Genomic DNA, 19,903 nt, shown 5'->3' with positions numbered 1-19,903 from the left:
TCTGTTGAGAGACCAGACTAACGAACAGTTCATCGAAAGGGGGGGTAGCAGCCTTTCGGTAGTTGCAAGGACGGCAGTCTAGATGATTGACTGATACGGCCTTGTAATAATACTCAACATGGCTTAGCTGTGTTGATACTGCTACACAGCTGAAAGCAACGGGAAACTACAGCCTTAACTACCTCCCGAGGACATGCAGCTCTCTCTGTATGAATGATGTACTGATGATGGCTTCCTCCCGGTTAAAATATTCCGGAGGTAAACTAGTCCCCCATTCGGATCTCCGGGTGGGGACTACACGAGAGGGGGCGATCATCAGGAAGATGGATACTGACATTCTGCAAGTTGGAGCGTGGAATGTTAGAAGTTTGAATCGTTGTGGTAGGTTAGAGAATCTGAAAAGGGAGATGGATAGGCTAAAGTTAGATGTAGTTGGTATAAGTGAAGTACGTTGGCAGGAAGAACAGGATTTTTGGTCAGGCGACTACCGAATTATCAACACAAAATCAAACAGGGGAAATGCAGGAGTTGGTTTAATAATAAGAAAATAGGGCAATGGGTAAGCTACTACGACCAGCATAGTGAAAGAATTATTGTCGTCAAGATAGACACCAAACCAATGCCCACCACAATAGTGCAGGTCTATATGCCTACTAGTTCAGCGGATGATGAAGAAATTGAAAGAATATATGAGGAGATAGAAGATTTAATACAATATGTAAAAGATGACAAGAATCTAATTGTGATGGGAGACTGGAATGCAGTGGTAGGCCAAGGAAGAGAAGGTAGTACAGTAGGAGAATTTGGATTGGGACAAAGGAACGAAAGAGGAAGTCGGCTGGTTGAATTCTGCACTGATCATAATTTAGTCCTTGCCAATACCTGGTTCAAACACCACAAACGACGGCTGTATACGTGGACGAGACCTGGAGACACTGGAAGGTATCAAATAGACTTCATTATGATTAGGCAGAGATCCAGAAACCAGGTGTTGGATTGCAAAACTTTCCCAGGAGCAGACGTGGACTCTGACCACAACTTGTTGGTCATGAAATGCCATCTGAAGTTGAAGAAATTGAAGAAAGGAAAGAATACAAAAAAGATGGGATCTAGACAAGTTGAAAGAAAAGAGTGTGAGGGATTGTTTCAAGGAACATGTTGCACAAGGACTAAATGAAAAGGCTGAAGGAAACACTATAGAGGAAGAGTGGATAGTCATGAAAAATGAAGTCAGTAGGGCTGCTGAAGAAATGTTAGGAAAGAAGAAAAGATCAGCTAAGAATCAGTGGATAACTCAGGAGATACTAGAGCTGATTGATGAACGACGAAAATACAAGAACGCTAGAAATGAAGAGGGCAGAAAAGAATACATGCGATTAAAGAATCAAGTGGATAGAAAGTGCAAGGTAGCTAAGGAAGAATGGCTGAAGGAGAAGTGCAAGGATGTCGAAGGCTGTATGGTCGATGCTGCATACAGGAAAATCAAGGAAACCTTTGGAGAAAGGAAATCTAGGTGCATGAATATTTAGAGCTCGGATGGAAAGCCACTTCTAGGGAAAGAAGATAAAGCAGAAAGATGGCAGAAACATATCCAACAGTTGTATCAAGGTAAAGATGTAGATAATTTGATTCTGGAACAAGAAGAGGCTGTTGATGCTGATGAAATGGGAGACCCAATTTTGAGGTCAGAGTTTGACAGAGCTGTGAGTGACCTAAATAGGAACAAGGCACCTGGAATTGATGACATTCCCTCTGAATTACTGACTGCCTTAGGAGAAACCAGCATGGCAAGGTTATTTCATTTAGTGTGCAAGATGTATGAGACAGGAGAAGTCCCATCTGATTTTCGGAAGAATGTTGTTATACCTATTCTCAAGAAAGCCGGTACTGACAGGTGTGAAAACTACCGCACCATTACTTTAGTATATCATGCCTGTAAAATGTTAACACGTATTATTTACAGAAGAATGGAAAAACAAGTTAAAGCTGAGTTGGGAGAAGATCAATTTGGCTTCAGAAGAAAGGTAGGAACACGTGAAGTAATCCTGACTTTACGTCTGATCTTAGAGGATCGAATCAAGAAGGACAAGCCCACGTACATGGCATTCGTAGATCTAGAAAAGGCATTCTATAATGTTGATTGGACCAAGCTATTTATGATTCTGAAGATGATAGGGATCAGATACCGAGAACGAAGAATTATCTACAATCTGTATAAAAATCAGTGTGCAGTGATAAGAATCGAGGGCTTTGAAAGAGAAGCAGCAATCCAGAAAGGAGTGAGGCAAGGCTGCAGTTTGTCCTCTCTCCTTTTCAATGTTTACATAGAACAGGCATTAAAGGAAATCAAAGAGACGTTTGGAAAGGGAATCACAGTCCAAGGAGAGGAAATCAAAACCTTGAGATTTGACGATGATATTGTTATTTTATCTGAGACTGCAGAAGATCTCGAGAAGTTGCTGAATGGTATGGATGAAGTCTTGGGTAAAGAGTACAAGATGAAAATAAATAAGTCCAAAACAAAAGTAATGGAGTGCAGTCGAACGAAGGCTGGTGATGTAGGAAATATTTGATTAGGAAACAAAGTCTTAAAGGAAGTAGTTGAATATTGTTACGTGAGTAGTAAAATAACTAACGATGGCAGAAGTAAGGAGGACATAAAATGCAGACTAGCACAAGCAAGGAAGAGCTTTCTTAAGAAAAGAAATTTGCTCACTTCAAACATTGATATAGGAATTAGAACGATGTTTTTGAAGACTTTGGTGTGGAGCGTGGCATTGTATGGAAGTGAAACATGGACGATAACTAGCTCAGAAAGAAAGAGAATAGAAGCTTTTGAAATGTGGTGTTACAGAAGAATGCTGAAGGTGAGATGGATACATCAAATCACGAATGAAGAGATACTGAATCGAATTGGTGAGAGGAGATCGATTTGGCTAAATTTGACGAGAAGAAGAGATAGAATGATAGGACACATCTTAAGACACCCAGGACTTGTTCAGTTGGTTTTTGAAGGAAGTGTACGTGGTAAGAACGGTACGGGTAGACCAAGGTATGAATATGACAAGCAGATTAGAGAAGATGTAGGATGCAATAGTTACGTAGAAATGAAACGGTTAGCACAGGATAGGGTGGCACGGAGAGCTGCATCAAACCAGTCTATGGACTGGTGACTCAAACAACAACATACAATATCAAATGATGGAAGTGCCTAGAACAAAGTGTTGAACAGGGTGCAAAAAGGATCCAACTTCTTCCATCAAGTGTGGGACAAGGGAATTCCTCAGAGGGCTAAACAAACCCTGTTTAGGAACAGTGTTGCCAACATAGCGGATTTTCCGCTAAATTTGGTGGAATTAGAAGACTGTTGGTGGAGAAATATATCATCTAGCGGACAGCGGATTTTTTGGCTGAGTTCTAGATTTATTACAGCAGAATTTAGTGTTTTATCCATTTGATGTTTTTTAAAAATTTGTATCTAGTCTGTCTCCGAGCTATTCCGTATTTCTTGTCAGGAGCTAGCAGTCACATGAGAAAAACATGTTATTTGGATTTGATGTTATGAGGTCATGCTATCAAATTTGTAATGTGTGGGGAATAGGTACTTATCTCTTAGTTGACGACAGATAATGAAACTCTGAGAGAGTAATATTTATATTTATGCTATGAAGGAAGACCGTTTAATGAACTGGCCTGTTCTGCATGTGGCCCTTGAGGTATGGGATTCATCTAGTTTGCACCCGGCAGTAAAACGCCTACAAGCTTTTGCTTGCCGGCTCGCAGGCAGGGGGTTAATCCCAGTGAAACTCACAGATCAGATGTGTTCAGATATTTACTTTTATTATTTTATTGTTGTTATTGTTATTATTATTGCTCATTATTTGAGATCGGACTTCTTGGCAGAATTTTAGCGGATTTTTAGTAGTATTTAGCGGATCTAGAAAATATAAGTTGGCAACACTGTTTAAGACTTATCTCCCGCCCACCCATGACGTATAGTCTGGAGAGTTGCGTCATGCATAAGAGAGAAGTAAGTCAACTGCAAGCTGTTGAAATGAAGTTCGTTAGATCAGCTGTACAGAAAACAAGGAAGGACAGAATTAGGAATGATCAGATATGAAGAGACCTGCAGGTAAACTTGACCATGGAAGAAAGGTTGAGTGTTGCAAGGCTGAAGTGGCTAGGACATGTTAAGCAGATGCAGGTGACTCAAACACCAAGGAAATATTTTGAAAAGATCGTTCCGGAGCGAAGACCAATTGGACACCCTAGAGAAAGGTGGTTAAGATCAGATAGGACAAGACCTAGAGAAGAGAGAAGAAGCATACCAGGATCGCAATAAATGGTGGCACATCATTCTTAAACATCCTTCTCAGCTCGCTGGAAGGAATTCATGATGATGATGATGATGAACAGATAGTATGGAAATGTTTTATGTGTAATATCCAATGTTTATTTTAAAAATTCTTAATTATATATCAATTACTTTTACTAACTGTAATTCGCGGATGATTTTGTGGTCTGGGGAACGAACAACAAAGAAGTACAAGGACAACTTGATACACTGAATGAGAAAATTGAAAAGTATGGTATGAAAATCAGCACAGAGAAAAGCAAGAGCATGGTTTCCCCCGCGGTGTAGGGGGCAACACGTCCACCTGTCACCCGGCGGCCTCGGGTTTGATTTCCGGCTGGGTCAGGGGTTTTTAATTGTAAATGAATAATATCCCTGGCCCGGGGACTGGGTGTTTGTGTCATTCTTAACATTCCTTTCCTCACATTCAACACTCTACACTTCCTCCGTTCCAATTACACGCAGGTTCATATCACATGGTGCAAGTAGGGGCAAATGATAACTAAAAAAAAGAAAAGAAGTGATCTCAAGAGGAGAGAGACAGGGAAAAGGCAGTGTGAAAATTGGTGGTCAAAGCCTTAAATTTGTGCACAGTTTCCAATAACTAGGGAGTGAATTAATGCAGAATACAAGGCAGGACATGGAGATTAGCAAGAGGGTGCAACAGAGCGATGAGTGTAAGAAACCTTCTCTGGAGTAAGGACGTGTAAAGAGAAAATATACAAAATGTGTTATGCACTGATATTGACTGAGACCTGGACATTGACAAGTAGGAAAGATGTTAGGAAAAACTTAAAACGGTCCACCTTTTCAATACAAAAATGTTATATTTATTTATAACATGTATTTGCACTTGGAACTAGTTTTGACGCTGTGTTTGCGTCATCATCAGCCAAAATGTGGGAAATAGGCAAGATGTAGGCATTTATATTACACAAGGCGTTACATTAAACAATACACATCTTATAAGGAGATAAAAACAGGGACGAATATAGAAACAAATGAATCGTTGAGAAAACAAAAGTTATACATATTAAAAATAACCTTAACTACATATCTTGCAGTGCGAAAGTGTTCTTCTTGAATGATTCCTGAATATAAAAAAAAAAAGGCAAATATTTTTGCACTGCAAGTTGTGTGGTTAAACTTATTTTTAATATGTATAATTTTGGCTTTCTCAACGATGCATTTGTTTCTACATTCGTCCCTGCTTTTATCTCCTCGTAAGATGTGTATTGTTTAATGTAACACCTTGTGTAAAAAATTGGGTTAAATGACGGAGTTATATTATATTCAAGATCATGCTTTCACGTCTCTGCACAATATTTAAAAATGAAATTTACCGTGGTCATTATAGCTATTGTTGAAAGTGAAGGAGGATTTCCTGTTGTGCATGTTTATCAAGAACTCAAGGGAGACTTCATTAGTTAGTCGGAACATAAAAAATGATGAACTCTTCTCAGAAGAACTCTTAAGGTTTCACATTACTCTTTCCTGCCTGCTGGCTCTTCAGAAATGTATGCGCGTGTGTTTTGTATTCATGAATCATTCAAGACGAATATTTTCGCACTACAAGATGTGTGGTTAAGGTTATTTTTAATATGTATAACTTTCCCTGTTTTCATCTCCTTGTAAGATGTGTATTGTTTAATTTCCTGTTATGTATGTTTATCAGGAACTCAAGGGAGACTTCATTAGTTAGTCGGAACATAGAAAAAATGAGGAACTCTTCTCAGAAGGACTCTTAAGGTTTCACTTTACTTTGTCCTGCCTGCTGGCTCTCCAGAAATGTGTGCGCGTGTGTTTTTTTATATATATATATATATATATATATATATATATATATATATTCAGGAATCATTCAAGAAGAACACTTTCGCACTGCAAGATATGTAGTTAAGGTTATTTTTAATATGTATAACTTTTGTTTTCTCAACGATTCATTTGTTTCTATATTCGTCCCTGTTTTTATCTCCTTATAAGATGTGTATTGTTTAATGTAATGCCTTGTGTAATATAAATGCCTACATCTTGCCTATTTCCCACATTTTGGCTGATGATGACGCAAACACAGCGTCGAAACTAGTTCCAAGTGCAAATACATGTTATAAATAAATATAACATTTTTGTATTGAAAAGGTGGACCGTTTTAAGTTTTTCCTAACATCCTTTCTCAGTTCAATATGGACAAAATGAAATTCCTATGTTTAAAAGTAGGAAGGAGACAAGAATTTAAAAGAGAAAAATGAAATACAGCACATAAAAGGTTTTATAACAAAGATAAGGAAAGACAGAGTGAGAAACAAAGATGTGAGGAAGGAGGTCAGAATGGAAACCCTAAATGAGAGAATTGACATGAGTAAAGGAGGAAAGAAAACCAAAACAGATGATGGAGATGAACTTTGAGGGAAGGGGAGTGAGAGGGAGACTTAGAATAAGGTGGATAAAGAGGAATGCAACAAGAAGAAACCTGGACTGGAACAAAGTGATGGAAGAGGAATGGTGTAGGAGAGAGGAAGATGGAGAAGTGTGATAAATGCCCCGACCCAGGTGAAAGGAGGATGAAAGTAGATTAACCGAGCTGATAGCTGCAGTAGCTTAAGTGCGGCCAGTATCCATTATTCGGGAGATAGTGGGTTCCACTGTCGGCAGCCCTGAAAATGGTTTTCCGTGGTTTCCCATTTTCACGCCAGGCAAATGCTGGGGCTGTACCTTAATTAAGGCCATGGCGAACTCCTTCCCACTCCTAGACCTTTCCTGTCCCATCATCGCCTTAAGACCTACCTGCGTCAGTTTGTGACGTAAAACCACTAGCAAAAAAATAGGTTATTACAAGCAATCAAAGACATTTATGTTGACAGTCAGGCTGCAATGTGAATGGATGACAGAATGAAGACAGGAACAACTATTAATGCAAACATTCCTCTTTAATAACTATACTTACAGAATAATAATAGAGCTGTTTCTCAAGTAGATTGTTGAACAAGTCTTATTTACTGAGTTGTCAGTAATATTCACAAGTGAACAGAAAAACAGAACTTGATTCATAAATATTTTAAAGGAATATTTTATGTATGCAAAGCAAAGCAAAGTCACCTCCGTACAGGCCATGAAGGCCCTTGGAGGAGTGGAAGGTAAAGGCGTCCACCATTGTTAACCTCGGCACGAGATGGGGTAGAGTGGTTAGCTCTATGCCCGGCCGCCTTTGCCCCCAGGAATTAACCTGGTACTCATTTTTGGTGTAGGTTGAGTGAACCTCAGGGCCATATGCACCTCCGGAAGTGGAAATCTCATTTTTTTAAAAATTTTATGACTTCCTGACGGGGATTCGAACCCACGTCCTTCCGGGCGAACCGAGCACGCCTTTACCGCCTTGGCCAGGCAGCCCCTGTTTTATGTATGAAGCTATCAAAAATAATCACAATCAAATAATTAGAACTTGGTTGGTAAATACATTACCTTAATAAATACTCTGTTACTGTATATTATACGAAATGTGTAAGCTCCACCACTAGATGTACCGCCTGAACAGTCTCCATTGGGAAATGTAGTTCTCTGAAGGAATGCCTGCTTTCTAATCTCATTTTTTTGTTATAAATCCATCTCCAGATTTAACTCCTTAGCAGCCTCCTAAGACTACCAAACTCCACGTTGTAAGGGGACTAACATCTAGGAGGAGATTTTTTCTGAGGGGGGAATGGTGCTACTGGTACATAGTTTACATATAGCCCAGCTGGTGCTCATGATCATTGAGGTGTCAAGTCTAAATGGTCCGACCCTTAGTTAGCTGGTTCAAGTCCTGTTGATGGAATAATACTGCCTTATATTACCACCTAGGTACTTTGTACAGTGATCCGCTTGAGGTACCTTCACCCCATCAACACCGAGAGAACTTTTTCTATTATCTTAAAACAATTAAGTTTATTAAAATGGTTAACCTATTCAATATAATAACAATCTTAAGAATGTTTACAACTTATACATGACACTTAAATTGGGACATGTTTACCTCTAGTTGTGGGTATCTTCAGCCTAATTTTCCTCCTCAAAATCAAATATTATCAGGATCCTGATATTCTCAAATTGAACCATCTTAATAGCTAAAATAGTAAGAGTTAAAAATACAATGTGTCGGTCTCATTACTGATAGGTGAACAATTATTTAATGGAGTTCTTGAAGCAGTCTTAAAATTAATTCATTAAAATATCTGATCTTGGCACCAATTGAAATTATCATGAGGTTAGGTACCCTCCGTCTTATAAATCAATGTTTAACAAATGAAATGAAATGAAATGTCGTATGGCTTTTAGTGCCGGGATATCCCAGGACGGGTTCGGCTCGCCAGGTGCAGGTCTTTCTATTTAACTCCCGTAGGTGACCTGCGCGTCGTGATGAGGATGAAATGATGATGAAGACAACACATACACCCAGCCCCCTTGCCATTGGAATTAACCAATTAAGGTTAAAATCCCCGACCCGGCCGGGAATCGAACCCGGGACCCTCTGAACCGAAGGCCAGTACGCTAACCGTTCAGCCAACGAGTCGGGCGTTTAACAAATAATTCGGGACAAAAATTTCAGATTCCCTATGGGAATCAACATCTATATCAAATAATGATACATTAACACTTGATACAAATGAACACCGCATTAGGACACTATATACAGTCACCGGATAAAGAGATTTAACGTAAAATGTTTGTTGTCTGATAACAACTATCGATAGAATTCAAAAGGATATTAGACAAAACCTCTTCATGTTTCCAAAATCGTAGTCCTACTCTAAGTCAAGTCTTCCTTACAAAAGCCACTTTAATACATTGTGAAATCAAAATAACTGTAAGTTATACTGTAGCCAAGCACTTGGTTCTTGCTTATTTAAAAACAATATATAGTTGTCTGGTGACCTAATTTATATGCTGTAATGGTTTGGAGAATATGAGATAATAAAGATATTTAGATCAACAATAATTCCAAAGTGCTCGAAACATGTTATCTGCCACAATCCTGATGTATGGTCAATTGGGAGACTCTAGAAAAACAGCCTTTAAGACGGAATAATTATGTCCACTGAGGAAATAAAGTTGTTAGAATGTCTCCTTGTGTTTTATGTGACAAGATCATATGGCAGTGATGATGATGATGATGATGATGATGATGATGATGATATGAGCCATACAATGTTCAATAAATATCCAATTTCTTTGCAGTCCTTTAAGAAAAACAACAGATAGGGAAACTGCAGATCAGTAGTGATTGATTGAAACTCCCCTCTTAATCATTGCAGGATCAGATGATGCTTCACCTCCCCTAAAGCTCTGAGTTCCGATTTTAAGATACGTACTTACCTAATCAGTCACTATTTTCTCTAGTCCAGGTGCGCTCATTTTTGGCAGTAGTTTCCCATGATTTGATGCTTGTTGTTTAAAGGAGCCTAACATCTAAGGTCATCGGTCCTCCCATGATCTACCCTGTCAAAAGCTTTGGATAGATCAATAGCAATACAATCCATTTGACCTCCTGAATCTAAAATATCTACTGTATCTTGCTGGAATACAATTTGAGCCTCCCTGGAATAACTTTTTCTAAACCCAAACTGCCTTCTATCAAACCAGTTAGTCATTTCAGAAACATGTCTAGTATAATCAGAAATGATGTTTTCCCAGAGCTTACAAACAACGCATGTTAAGCTGACTAGCCTGTAATTATCGGCTTTGTGTTTATCATCCTTTCCTTTATACCAGGGGTTACTACAGCAACTCGCCATTCATTTGGTATAGCTCCCTCAAGCAAACAATAATCAAATAAGTACTTCAGATCTGGTACTATATCCCAACCCATTGTCTTTATTCAGACCTCCAGACCCCATGGCACTACAGCCCTTGAAGGGCCTTGGCCTATCAAGCAACCGCTGCTCAGCCCGAAGGCCTGCAGATTAAGAGGTGTTGTGTGGTCAGCACGATGAATCCTCCCAGCCGTTATTCTTGGCTTTCGAGACCAGGGCCGCTCTCTCACTGTCAGATAGTTCCTCAATTCTAATCAAGTAGGCTGAGTGGACCTCGAACCAGCCCTCAGGTCCAGGTAAAAATACCTGACCTGGCTGGGAATCAAACCTGGGGCCTCCGGGTAAGAGGCAAGCATGCTACCCCTACAACACGGGGCCAGCTTTATTGTCTTTAGTACATCCCCAGAAATTTTATCAATTCCAGCTGTTTTTGTAGGTTTCCATTTTTGTGCCTTATTGCAAATATTTTTGTTATCACAGGTAAATTTCAATACTTCTTTAGTATTAGTCACCTCCTCTGCCTGGACATTATCCTTATATCCAATAATCTTTACATACTGATGAATGAATACCTCTGCGTTCTGTAAATCCTCACATATGTACTCCTCTTGTTCATTAATGATTCCTGGAATGTTCTTCTTGGAACCTTGTTTCTGCCTTAAAGTACCTATACATACCCGTCCATTTTCCTTAAATTTCATTTGAATGCCAATTGTGCTTGCCAGCATGTTATCCTTTGCTGAATTATTTACTAGATTCAATTTTCTAGAAAATTCCTTCAGTTTTTCTATACTTCCACCCATTCCTAACTCTGTTCCTTTCCAAGTCCTTCTTAGTCTCTTTACTTCTCTGTCATAATATAGTGGATCTTTAGCATTCCTTTCCACTTTTAAACATACATACCTGCTCTCACATTCCTCAACAGTTGCTTTAAAGCCATACCATATGCTGTTTGCATTTTTATTTTTCACTGATCATAATTACCGGTACTTTTTAAAAACTCCCTCATGCCTGTCTTTTCAATCTTATGGTACCGCCTAAATAATCTTACTTTTACAACCTTCCTTTCTATCACATTTATTTTTAACTACAACAAAAAAGCTTCGTAATCGCTTACATCACCTATCACTTTTGTTTGTCTATAGCAGTATCGGCACTTTGTGGAGAAAACCTTGCATATTTATTCCATTTTGGCCAGCTGAAACTAGGAATCATACGAATTATTACAAAAAGCAAATTTGTACTGTACAAGCCCTGTTGTCTTATCAGGTAATTCTTTTGTTTAATTTTTTAAATTATTAACAAAATGATTAGGGAAAATATACACAAAATATCGTTTGTCATGGCTAACCGATCTGTATAGCGCCACAGCAAATAGCGGAGACTCGCGTAGCAGCGTATAACATGTGCTGTGAGGAAGGGTAGCAAGGGTATATTTTTTTGCCAAGGTCATGGACACTGAGGTGTAATTCACCCCCTTGCTGCGTGCATTTTTCAGTCTGGCATTCTCTTTGGCACCTGTTAGTTTATCTAAGATGAAATTCTAAAATAGTTAAATTATATTTGGTCCAACTATTCAGTACATTTCTGCCATTTATTAAATGGTCTATTTGAAAGTTACATAGTAGTTAAAAATACCTTGGACATATTTCGACCTGGCTTAGAGGTCATCATCAGCAAAATAACAAAGAAGAAAGACATACAACATAAAACAGTGATACATAAAAATCCGAGATTAAACACAGTTAACAAATGCAATGGGAGTTTATGTTAAAATGTACATAGCTTCACTATTAAAAATATACTCGACAAGTACAATGGAAAACTGTTAAAAATGTACATGGATAAATTTGGACAAAATAAATTGATAGTGTGGGTTCAAGCGTATTTAGTACAATATTACATAGCTGGAGGACATATTTAAGGACTAGTGAAGACAGTTGGACATTGTTCTAATCTGTCATATCTGGAAAATGGAGTGAAGTTTATAAAAGATCTGTTATAATGCATCACAGGGAACACTAGTAAAGCCATGATGTCCTCTTTCCTTCAGTCCGTTTGTGTAGCTCAGGTTGGGTCGATGTTGACCTCCACATCCTGGCTTTACTAGTGTTCCCTGTGATGTATTACAACGGGTCCTTTATAACTTCACTCTGTTTTCCAGATATGACAGATTAGAATAACATCCAACTGTCTTCAATAGTGCTTAAGCCTTTAAGCGCCGCATGCTATTACGGTTTTCCTATCACTGAGCACCAAGGCCAGTTTCCGTTTTTTGCAAGCTTTTTTTTTTATCACTCACAGTTCAGCTGTTATTGTAGGTAGAAACTTGAAAAATTTTTGTTTTTTTTTTTTACTAATATGATTTCCTATACGAATAAATTCTTACTCAGTTCATTTATGACCATTAGTAAACATTTGGCAGGCAAAACCCGAAAATATTAATTAAAAATAAAGCAAAACAAAAGTTTAGCAATAAAATTTAGGTAGAACAAAGAAATTTTTATATATCATGAACATATTTATTGAATAGTACAACCTATTATGAAGCTATATTGAAAATTTCATTCATTTTGTGCCTAAAATAAATCTGTAGTAAAAATAATTAATTTATATATCCAAATGAACCAAAAATACAAGTCTAATTACACTTGTTTCGTTTATACACTGACTGACAGAGCAAATGCAACACCAAGAAGGAGTGGTTCGAAAGGGATGAAAGTTGGGGAAAAAACAGAGACGGCACGGACGAATAATTGATGTTTATTTCAAACCGATATGCAGGTTACACAATGCGCACGGCATCGACTCAGTAGGATGTAGGACCACCGCGAGCGGCGATGCACGCAGAAACACGTCGAGGTACAGAGTCAATAAGAGTGCGGATGGTGTCCTGAGGGATGGTTCTCCATTCTCTGTCAACCATTTGCCACAGTTGGTCGTCCGTACGAGGCTGGGGCAGAGTTTGCAAACGGCGTCCAATGAGATCTCACACGTGTTCGATTGGTGAGAGATCCGGAGAGTACGCTGGCCACGGAAGCATCTGTACACCTCGTAGAGCATGTTGGGAGATGCGAGCAGTGTGTGGGCGGGCGGGCATTATCCTGCTGAAACAGAGCATTGGGCAGCCCCTGAAGGTACGGGAGTGCCACCGGCCGCAGCACATGCTGCACGTAGCGGTGGGCATTTAACGTGCCTTGAATACGCACTAGAGGTGACATGGAATCATACGCAATAGTGCCCCAAACCATGATGCCGCGTTGTCTAGCGGTAGGGCGCTCCACAGTTACTGCCGGATTTGACCTTTCTCCACGCCGACGCCACACTCGTCTGCGGTGACTATCACTGACAGAACAGAAGCGTGACTCATAGGAGAACACGACGTTCCGCCATTCCCTCATCCAAGTCACTCTAGCCCGGCACCATGCCAGGCGTGCACGTCTTTGCTGTGGAGTCAATGGTAGTCTTCTGAGCGGACGCCGGGAGTGCAGGCCTCCGTCAACCAATCGACGGGAAATTGTTCTGGTCGATATTGGAACAGCCAGGGTGTCTTGCACATGCTGAAGAATGGCGGTTGACGTGGCGTGCGGGGCTGCCACCGCTTGGCGGCGGATGCGCCGATCCTAGCGTGCTGACGTCACTCGGGCTGCGCCTGGACCCCTCGCACGTGCCACATGTCCCTGCGCCAACCATCTTCGCCACAGGCGCTGCACCGTGGACACATCCCTATGGGTATCGGTTGCGATTTGACGAAGCGACCAACCTGCCCTTCTCAGCCCGATCACCATACCCCTCGTAAAGTCGTCTGTCTGCTGGAAATACCTCTGTTGACGGCGGCTTGGCATTCTTAGCTATACACGTGTCCTGTGGCACACGACAACACGTTCTACAATGACTGTCGGCTGAGAAATCACGGTACGAAGTGGGCCATTCGCCAACGCCGTGTCCCATTTATCGTTCGCTACGTGCGCAGCACAGCGGCGCATTTCACATCATGAGCATACCTCAGTGACGTCAGTCTACCCTGCAATTGGCATAAAGTTCTGACCACTCCTTCTTGGTGTTGCATTTGCTCTGTCAGTCAGTGTACATCAATACCTACTAAATACGGTACAAATGTTTTTTACATAACACTTTAATAATAATAATAATAATAATAATAACAATAATAGACTAATATACTGAAAGAATGGTCCAGAAAATAAACAAGGCTGTTTATTGCAAAAATTGTAAGGCTTTAACTAACTATATTGGGAAATTCTGAAAGGAAATGACTGTTCCTTTTAAGAATAAAAAATAAATACTGAACATCCTTTTGAAAGGACACTGGCATTTTTCAGATGAAAACCAAAGGTGCTTTCAAAAGGACGTTGGCGCATAGAGGGTTAAGTATGTCCTCCAGCTATGTAATATTGTACTAAATACGCTTGAACCCACACTATCAATTTATTTTTTCCAAGTTTACCCGTGTATATTTTTAACAGTTTCTTCTTCTTCTTCTTCTTTTATGACCACATAGGATCACTTTAGTCAGTCCGTCGTTCAGGTCTCTTTGAAGGGATTGTTCGGGCTTTGCAGTCCTCTCAGTACTTCTTCAGGTGCTCCGATCTTCGTGGCCTTTCCTCAGTTGAAAATGTGCGTGTTGTTGGTTTGTTTTGTGTAAGGGTAAAGCGGAGGTTTGTATTCTTGAGTTTTGTATTCAATTTTATCTTATTTTTGGTGTCTTCTGTTGTAAGGCCTATTTCCTTCAGATCCTCTCTTACTTCTCTGATCCATTTACATCCTGTTGTGGTATTTTTTGAGACGAGATTGTGTTGTACTAGTTGTTTCAGAAGTCTCGAGTCCTGCATCCTCATGATATGTCCAAAGAATCCCAGTCTCCTCTTACGCATAGTATCTGTAATGGGTTCTAGCTCTTTGTACACGACTTTGTTAGGTATTAACCGCCACGGTCCATCTTTCTGATATTTTTTGTTGATACAGGTTCTTCCAATCCTCCTTTCAATTTTCTGAAGTCTGTCAGTCTTTGATTGTTTATTCAGGTAAAAGAGTGTTTCTGCTGCATATGCAGCTTCCGGTTTTATAACTGTGTTGTAGTGTTTTATTTTTGTATTTATTGATAGACATTTCTTTTTGTAGATATCCCATGTTAATTTTTGTGCTTTAGCTAATCTATTTGTTCTTACTTGGATTGAGATTTTTTCATTTAAGTTATGTGTTATTACTTCTCCAAGATATTTAAATTGAGTTACTATTTTGATTTTATTACCATTTATGGTGACTTCTTTTAGCTGTGTTGGTTTTTGGGGCATAATTTCTGTTTTTTCAAATGATATTTTGAGGCCAATTTTATTTGCAATGTTTTGAAGTTCTGATATCTGGGTTTTTGCTTCTTTTATGTCCACTGCTAGTAATGCTAAATCGTCAGCAAAACCCAGGCAATTTGTTTTGATTTTTCGGCCAATCTTTATTTTGGGGGGACATTTTCTAAACCATTCCCTCATTACCATTTCTAGAGCACAGTTAAATAATAGTGGTGAGAGCCCATCTCCCTGCCGTAGTCCAGTTTTAATTTCAAATGTCTCTGATGTTTCACCCCTAAACTTCACTTTTGACTTGGTATTGGTGAGAGTCAATTTTATCATGTTTATTAATTTGGGGTGTAGTCCAAGGTGTCTTAAAATTTTAAACAGAGATTCTCTATGGATGCAATCATAAGCTTTCTTGAAATCTACAAATGTTATCACCATATCTCTGTTTCTTCTCCTGTTATAGTCCATTATCAACTTAAGACTCATGATCTGATCAGGACAGCTCCTCCAGGGTCTGAAACCTCCTTAATATTCTCCTAGTTCTTTCTCAAGTTGTAAACTTATCCTATTAAGGATGATTATTGAAAATATTTTGTATGTTATGTCTAGGAGAGAGATTCCCCTGTAGTTATTAGGGTCGGTTTTGTCCCCTTTTTTGTGCAGAGGATGAATGAGGGCTGTTGTCCAGTGTTCTGGTAGTTCTTCTTTAATCCAGATAGAGACAAGTTGTTGATGGAGGGCAACTTTTGCTGAGGTTCCTGCATATTTCCAGATTTCCGCAAAGGTCTGATCTTCTCCTGGCGCTTTGTAGTTTTTTAATTTATTCAGAGCTTGGTAGACTTCCTTTATTGTGGGGGGATTGATGTTTTCTGGTGATGTTTTTATCAGGGTGTTGGTGTCCAAATGAAGGAGTTCTGTAGGTTCCTCACAATTTAAAAGCTTGTTGAAATGTTTAGCCAGAATTTCTGCATTGTCTTTATTGTTATGGGCCAGCTTACCATCTTCATCCTTCATCAGTAGGGTCGGGGGTTCATATTTTTGGAGCTGCTTTCTGAAGGTTTTGTAGTAGTCCCTTGATTTAGTTTTACTGAACTGTTCTTCAATTAACTGCAGGGTGTCCTTATGATGTTGTCTTTTTATTCTTCTTAAGACTTGGGTAGTTTCTTTTCTCTGTTTTACTAGCTTTTGATAGGATATTTCTGTCTTTTGGGACTGATGTAATAGCCATGCCTGATGTCTTTTCTCCACTGTTTCATCACATTCACTGTTCCACCATTGGTGTTTTTTACGTGGTTTAATTGGAGCTAGGTCTTCTGCAATTTGTTTAAGGTTGTGTACTAAGTCTTCAAGTTTGTCTGTGATTTTTATTTTTTCAGTTGCTTTCTGGTAATTTTTGTTGTTGATTAGCTGGGTAGGATCTATTTTTCTTTTAGTTTTAAGGGCTTGCTTTTGTTGTCTCCTCTGGGGAGTGAGTTTAATTTTAATTTTAACTACGTAGTGATCTGAACCTGTGTCTATTCCTCGGAGGACTTTGACGTTATAGATCTCTTTGTGGTGGTATTTGTCCATGCAGACGTGGTCCAGTTGCCATTCTCCTTTAGTGTAGTCAGGGTGTTTCCATGTTTTGAGTTTTTGAGGTTTCCTCTTAAAACATGTAGATTTTGAGATTAAATTATGGTTTCTACACAGGTCAACTAGTCTCTCTCCATTTTTATTTGTTTTCTTGTGTGCTGGCCATTTTCCGATGATGTCACGGTATTTTCTTTCTCTGCCTAGTTGAGCGTTGAAGTCGCCTATTAATAATTTTATATGGTGTTTGGGGATGTTATCTATGGTCTGGTCCAATAGGTCCCAAAATTCTCCTGTTTCCTCCTGGTCTTTTGAGGAGTTGTTTTTATCATTAGTGGGAGCATGGGCATTTATTATAGTATAGATTTTATTAGATGCCTTTAAGGTGAGCGTTGAGAGTCGTGGAGACTGTGATCTGAATTCTTGAACTGAGTTTATTATTTTAAGGCTGACCAAAAATCCTGTTCCAAATTGTGGAACATTCTTCATCACTCTCTTCCCGGGTATACCTTTATAAAGTCTGTACCCTTGAGTTTATTTAATAGTGAAGCTATGTAATTTTAACATAAACTCCCATTGCATTTCTTGACTGTGTTTTATCTCGGATTTTTATGTATCACTTTTTTATGTCGTAATGTCTTTCTTCTCTATTATTTTTCTGACCTCTAAGCCAGGTCGAAGCATGTCCTAGGTATTTTAAACTATGAAACTATCAAATAGACCATTTAATAAATGCAGAAATGTATTGAATAGGTGGACCTAATATACAGTAATTGAATACTTTTAGAATTTCGTCTTAGATATTTGAAGTCAATACGGAACCGGAATGAAGTTTATTACTTGTAACCTGTTAGGTTTTTAATGTGTAGTCAAATACTAAATGATTTTCAATTGTATAATCATGCCGTAAGTCTATTTAATTGCAATACATGCCTAATACTGTTCCTTTGGTGAAAGTTTTATTGTATGGTATCTAATCAAAATCACAAGAAACTATAATTACTGCACTTAAGTTGGTTAACTGTCATCCTTTACCTCTCTGTTGAAATTTGCTCATAGAGCATCAGAAAAATTACAGTTTTGTAGCTTTTTAAAAAAAGTTTTGATGTACATCAGCCCCCCCCCCACAAACCCTGGTACTTTTTGTTGTCTATAATGTTTCCCCCCACCCACCCCCACTTTGAATTCCCAATCACCACTACTGGTCTATAGAGCTCGTCTGGTTTTACCAGCACCACATCCAGAATATTCTTCCTTCTATTTGGTTCCATCCCTTTCTTATTCAGCTGCTCTTTTCAGATTAAATCTATAATGAAGATGTAGGTTTCTATGATACCTGATGCATAACCAATATGTCTTGATATCCTCTCTCTTGTTGCAGGATGACGAGGAATATGTGTATAACAGCTTAGATGGAGAAACATATCCAGAAATAACAACAACTACAACAACAACAACAACAACAACAACAAAGAGGCTTGGAGAGCTCTTAGTAAACGTCGGTGCCAAGTTGGTGTTCCCACCTCCTAGAGAAGATGAATGTCAGGAAGAAACGTATGAAGTGTGTGAAAATCGCTTGCACTCAACCAATGTCCCACCTTCTAGAGAAGATGAATGTCAAGAAGAAACGTATGAAGTGTGTGAAAATCGCTTGCACTCAACCAATGGTTATGAGTCTGATGAGTACACTTCCATCAAAGAAAATGTGAGTAACCTTTATGGCAGAACTTGACCCTCAGTGGGATCGCCATAAAATACAGTACTGTAGAGCTTATGCCAGAAACACTCAAGTCACTGAAGAGCAGCCTTTCAGGGCTGGGATTTCTATGTAAACAGTAAAAATGTTGTCACATATTCTCGAATTAGGATATTTGGAGTGATTTAAAACACATTTCATTTTCCAAATTTCCATCTTTAGGCCTTTTTTTTTAACATATCATTCTTTCTTTCTTGATGTGTTTACTCTTAAGGGTTGGTTTTCCCCTTGAACTCAGCGAGGGTTTCCACCTCTACCACCTCAAGGGCAGTGTCCTGGAGCGTGAGACATTTTGGTTGGGGATACAACTGGGAAGGAGGACCTGTAACTCGCCCAGGCGGCCTCACCTGCTATGCCGAACAGGGGTCTTGTGGGAGGGATGGGAAGTTTGGAAGGGATAGACAAGGAAGAGGGAAGGAAGCGGCCGTGGCCTTAAGTACCATCCCGGCATTTGCCAGGAGGAGAAGTGGTAAACTACAGAAAACCACTTTGAGGATGGCAGAGGTGGGAATCGTACCCTCCTCAACTCAGTTCACCAGCCAAGGCTGAGTGAACCCGTACCTTTTTTCAAATTTGGTGGCAGAGCTGGGAATTGAACCCGGGCCTCTGGGGGTGGTAGCTAATCACACTAACCACTACACGAATGATATGAGTAAAGAAGTGGAATCAGAGCTAAGGCTTTTTGTGGATGATGTTATTCTGTATATCAAACCCCATGGCTTTACAGCCCTTGAAGGGCCTTGGCCTGCCAAGCGACTGCTGCTCAGCCCAAAGGCCTGCAGATTATGAGGTGTCGTGTGGTGATCACGACGAATCCTCTCGGCCGTTATTCTTGGCTTTCTTGACCGGGGCCGCTATCTCACTGTCAGATAGCTCCTCAATTCTAATCACATAGGCTGAGTGGACCTCGAACCAGCCCTCAGGTCCAGGTAAAAATCCCTGACCTGGCCAGGAATCAAACCCGGGGCCTCCAGGTAAGAGGCAGGCACGCTACCCCTACACCACGGGGCCAGCTGTTATTCTGTATAGAGTAATAAATAACTTAAAAAATTGTGAGCAACTGCAACGTGACCTCAATAATGTTGTGAGATTGACAGCAGGCAATGGTATGATAATAAATGGGGTT

At 39.6% G+C, this 19,903-nt stretch overlaps 1 protein-coding gene across 1 annotated transcript in view; it reads left to right on the top strand.

The window, feature by feature from the left end:
• Positions 1–19,903, top strand: part of LOC136883524 (B-cell linker protein) — a 323,973-nt gene that overhangs the window by 200,127 nt on the left and 103,943 nt on the right. The window contains exon 8 of the mRNA XM_068229921.1: positions 18,403–18,726. Within this exon, the coding sequence (XP_068086022.1) occupies positions 18,403–18,726 (324 nt within the window). The remainder of the gene's footprint in view (positions 1–18,402; positions 18,727–19,903) is intronic.

This window comes from Anabrus simplex, chromosome 1 (genome assembly GCF_040414725.1).
Source record: "Anabrus simplex isolate iqAnaSimp1 chromosome 1, ASM4041472v1, whole genome shotgun sequence".
In the NCBI taxonomy this organism is placed as follows: Eukaryota; Metazoa; Arthropoda; class Insecta; order Orthoptera; family Tettigoniidae; genus Anabrus; species Anabrus simplex.
Note: the sequence above shows the minus strand (reverse complement) of the source record. Positions and strands in the feature narration are given on the sequence as shown.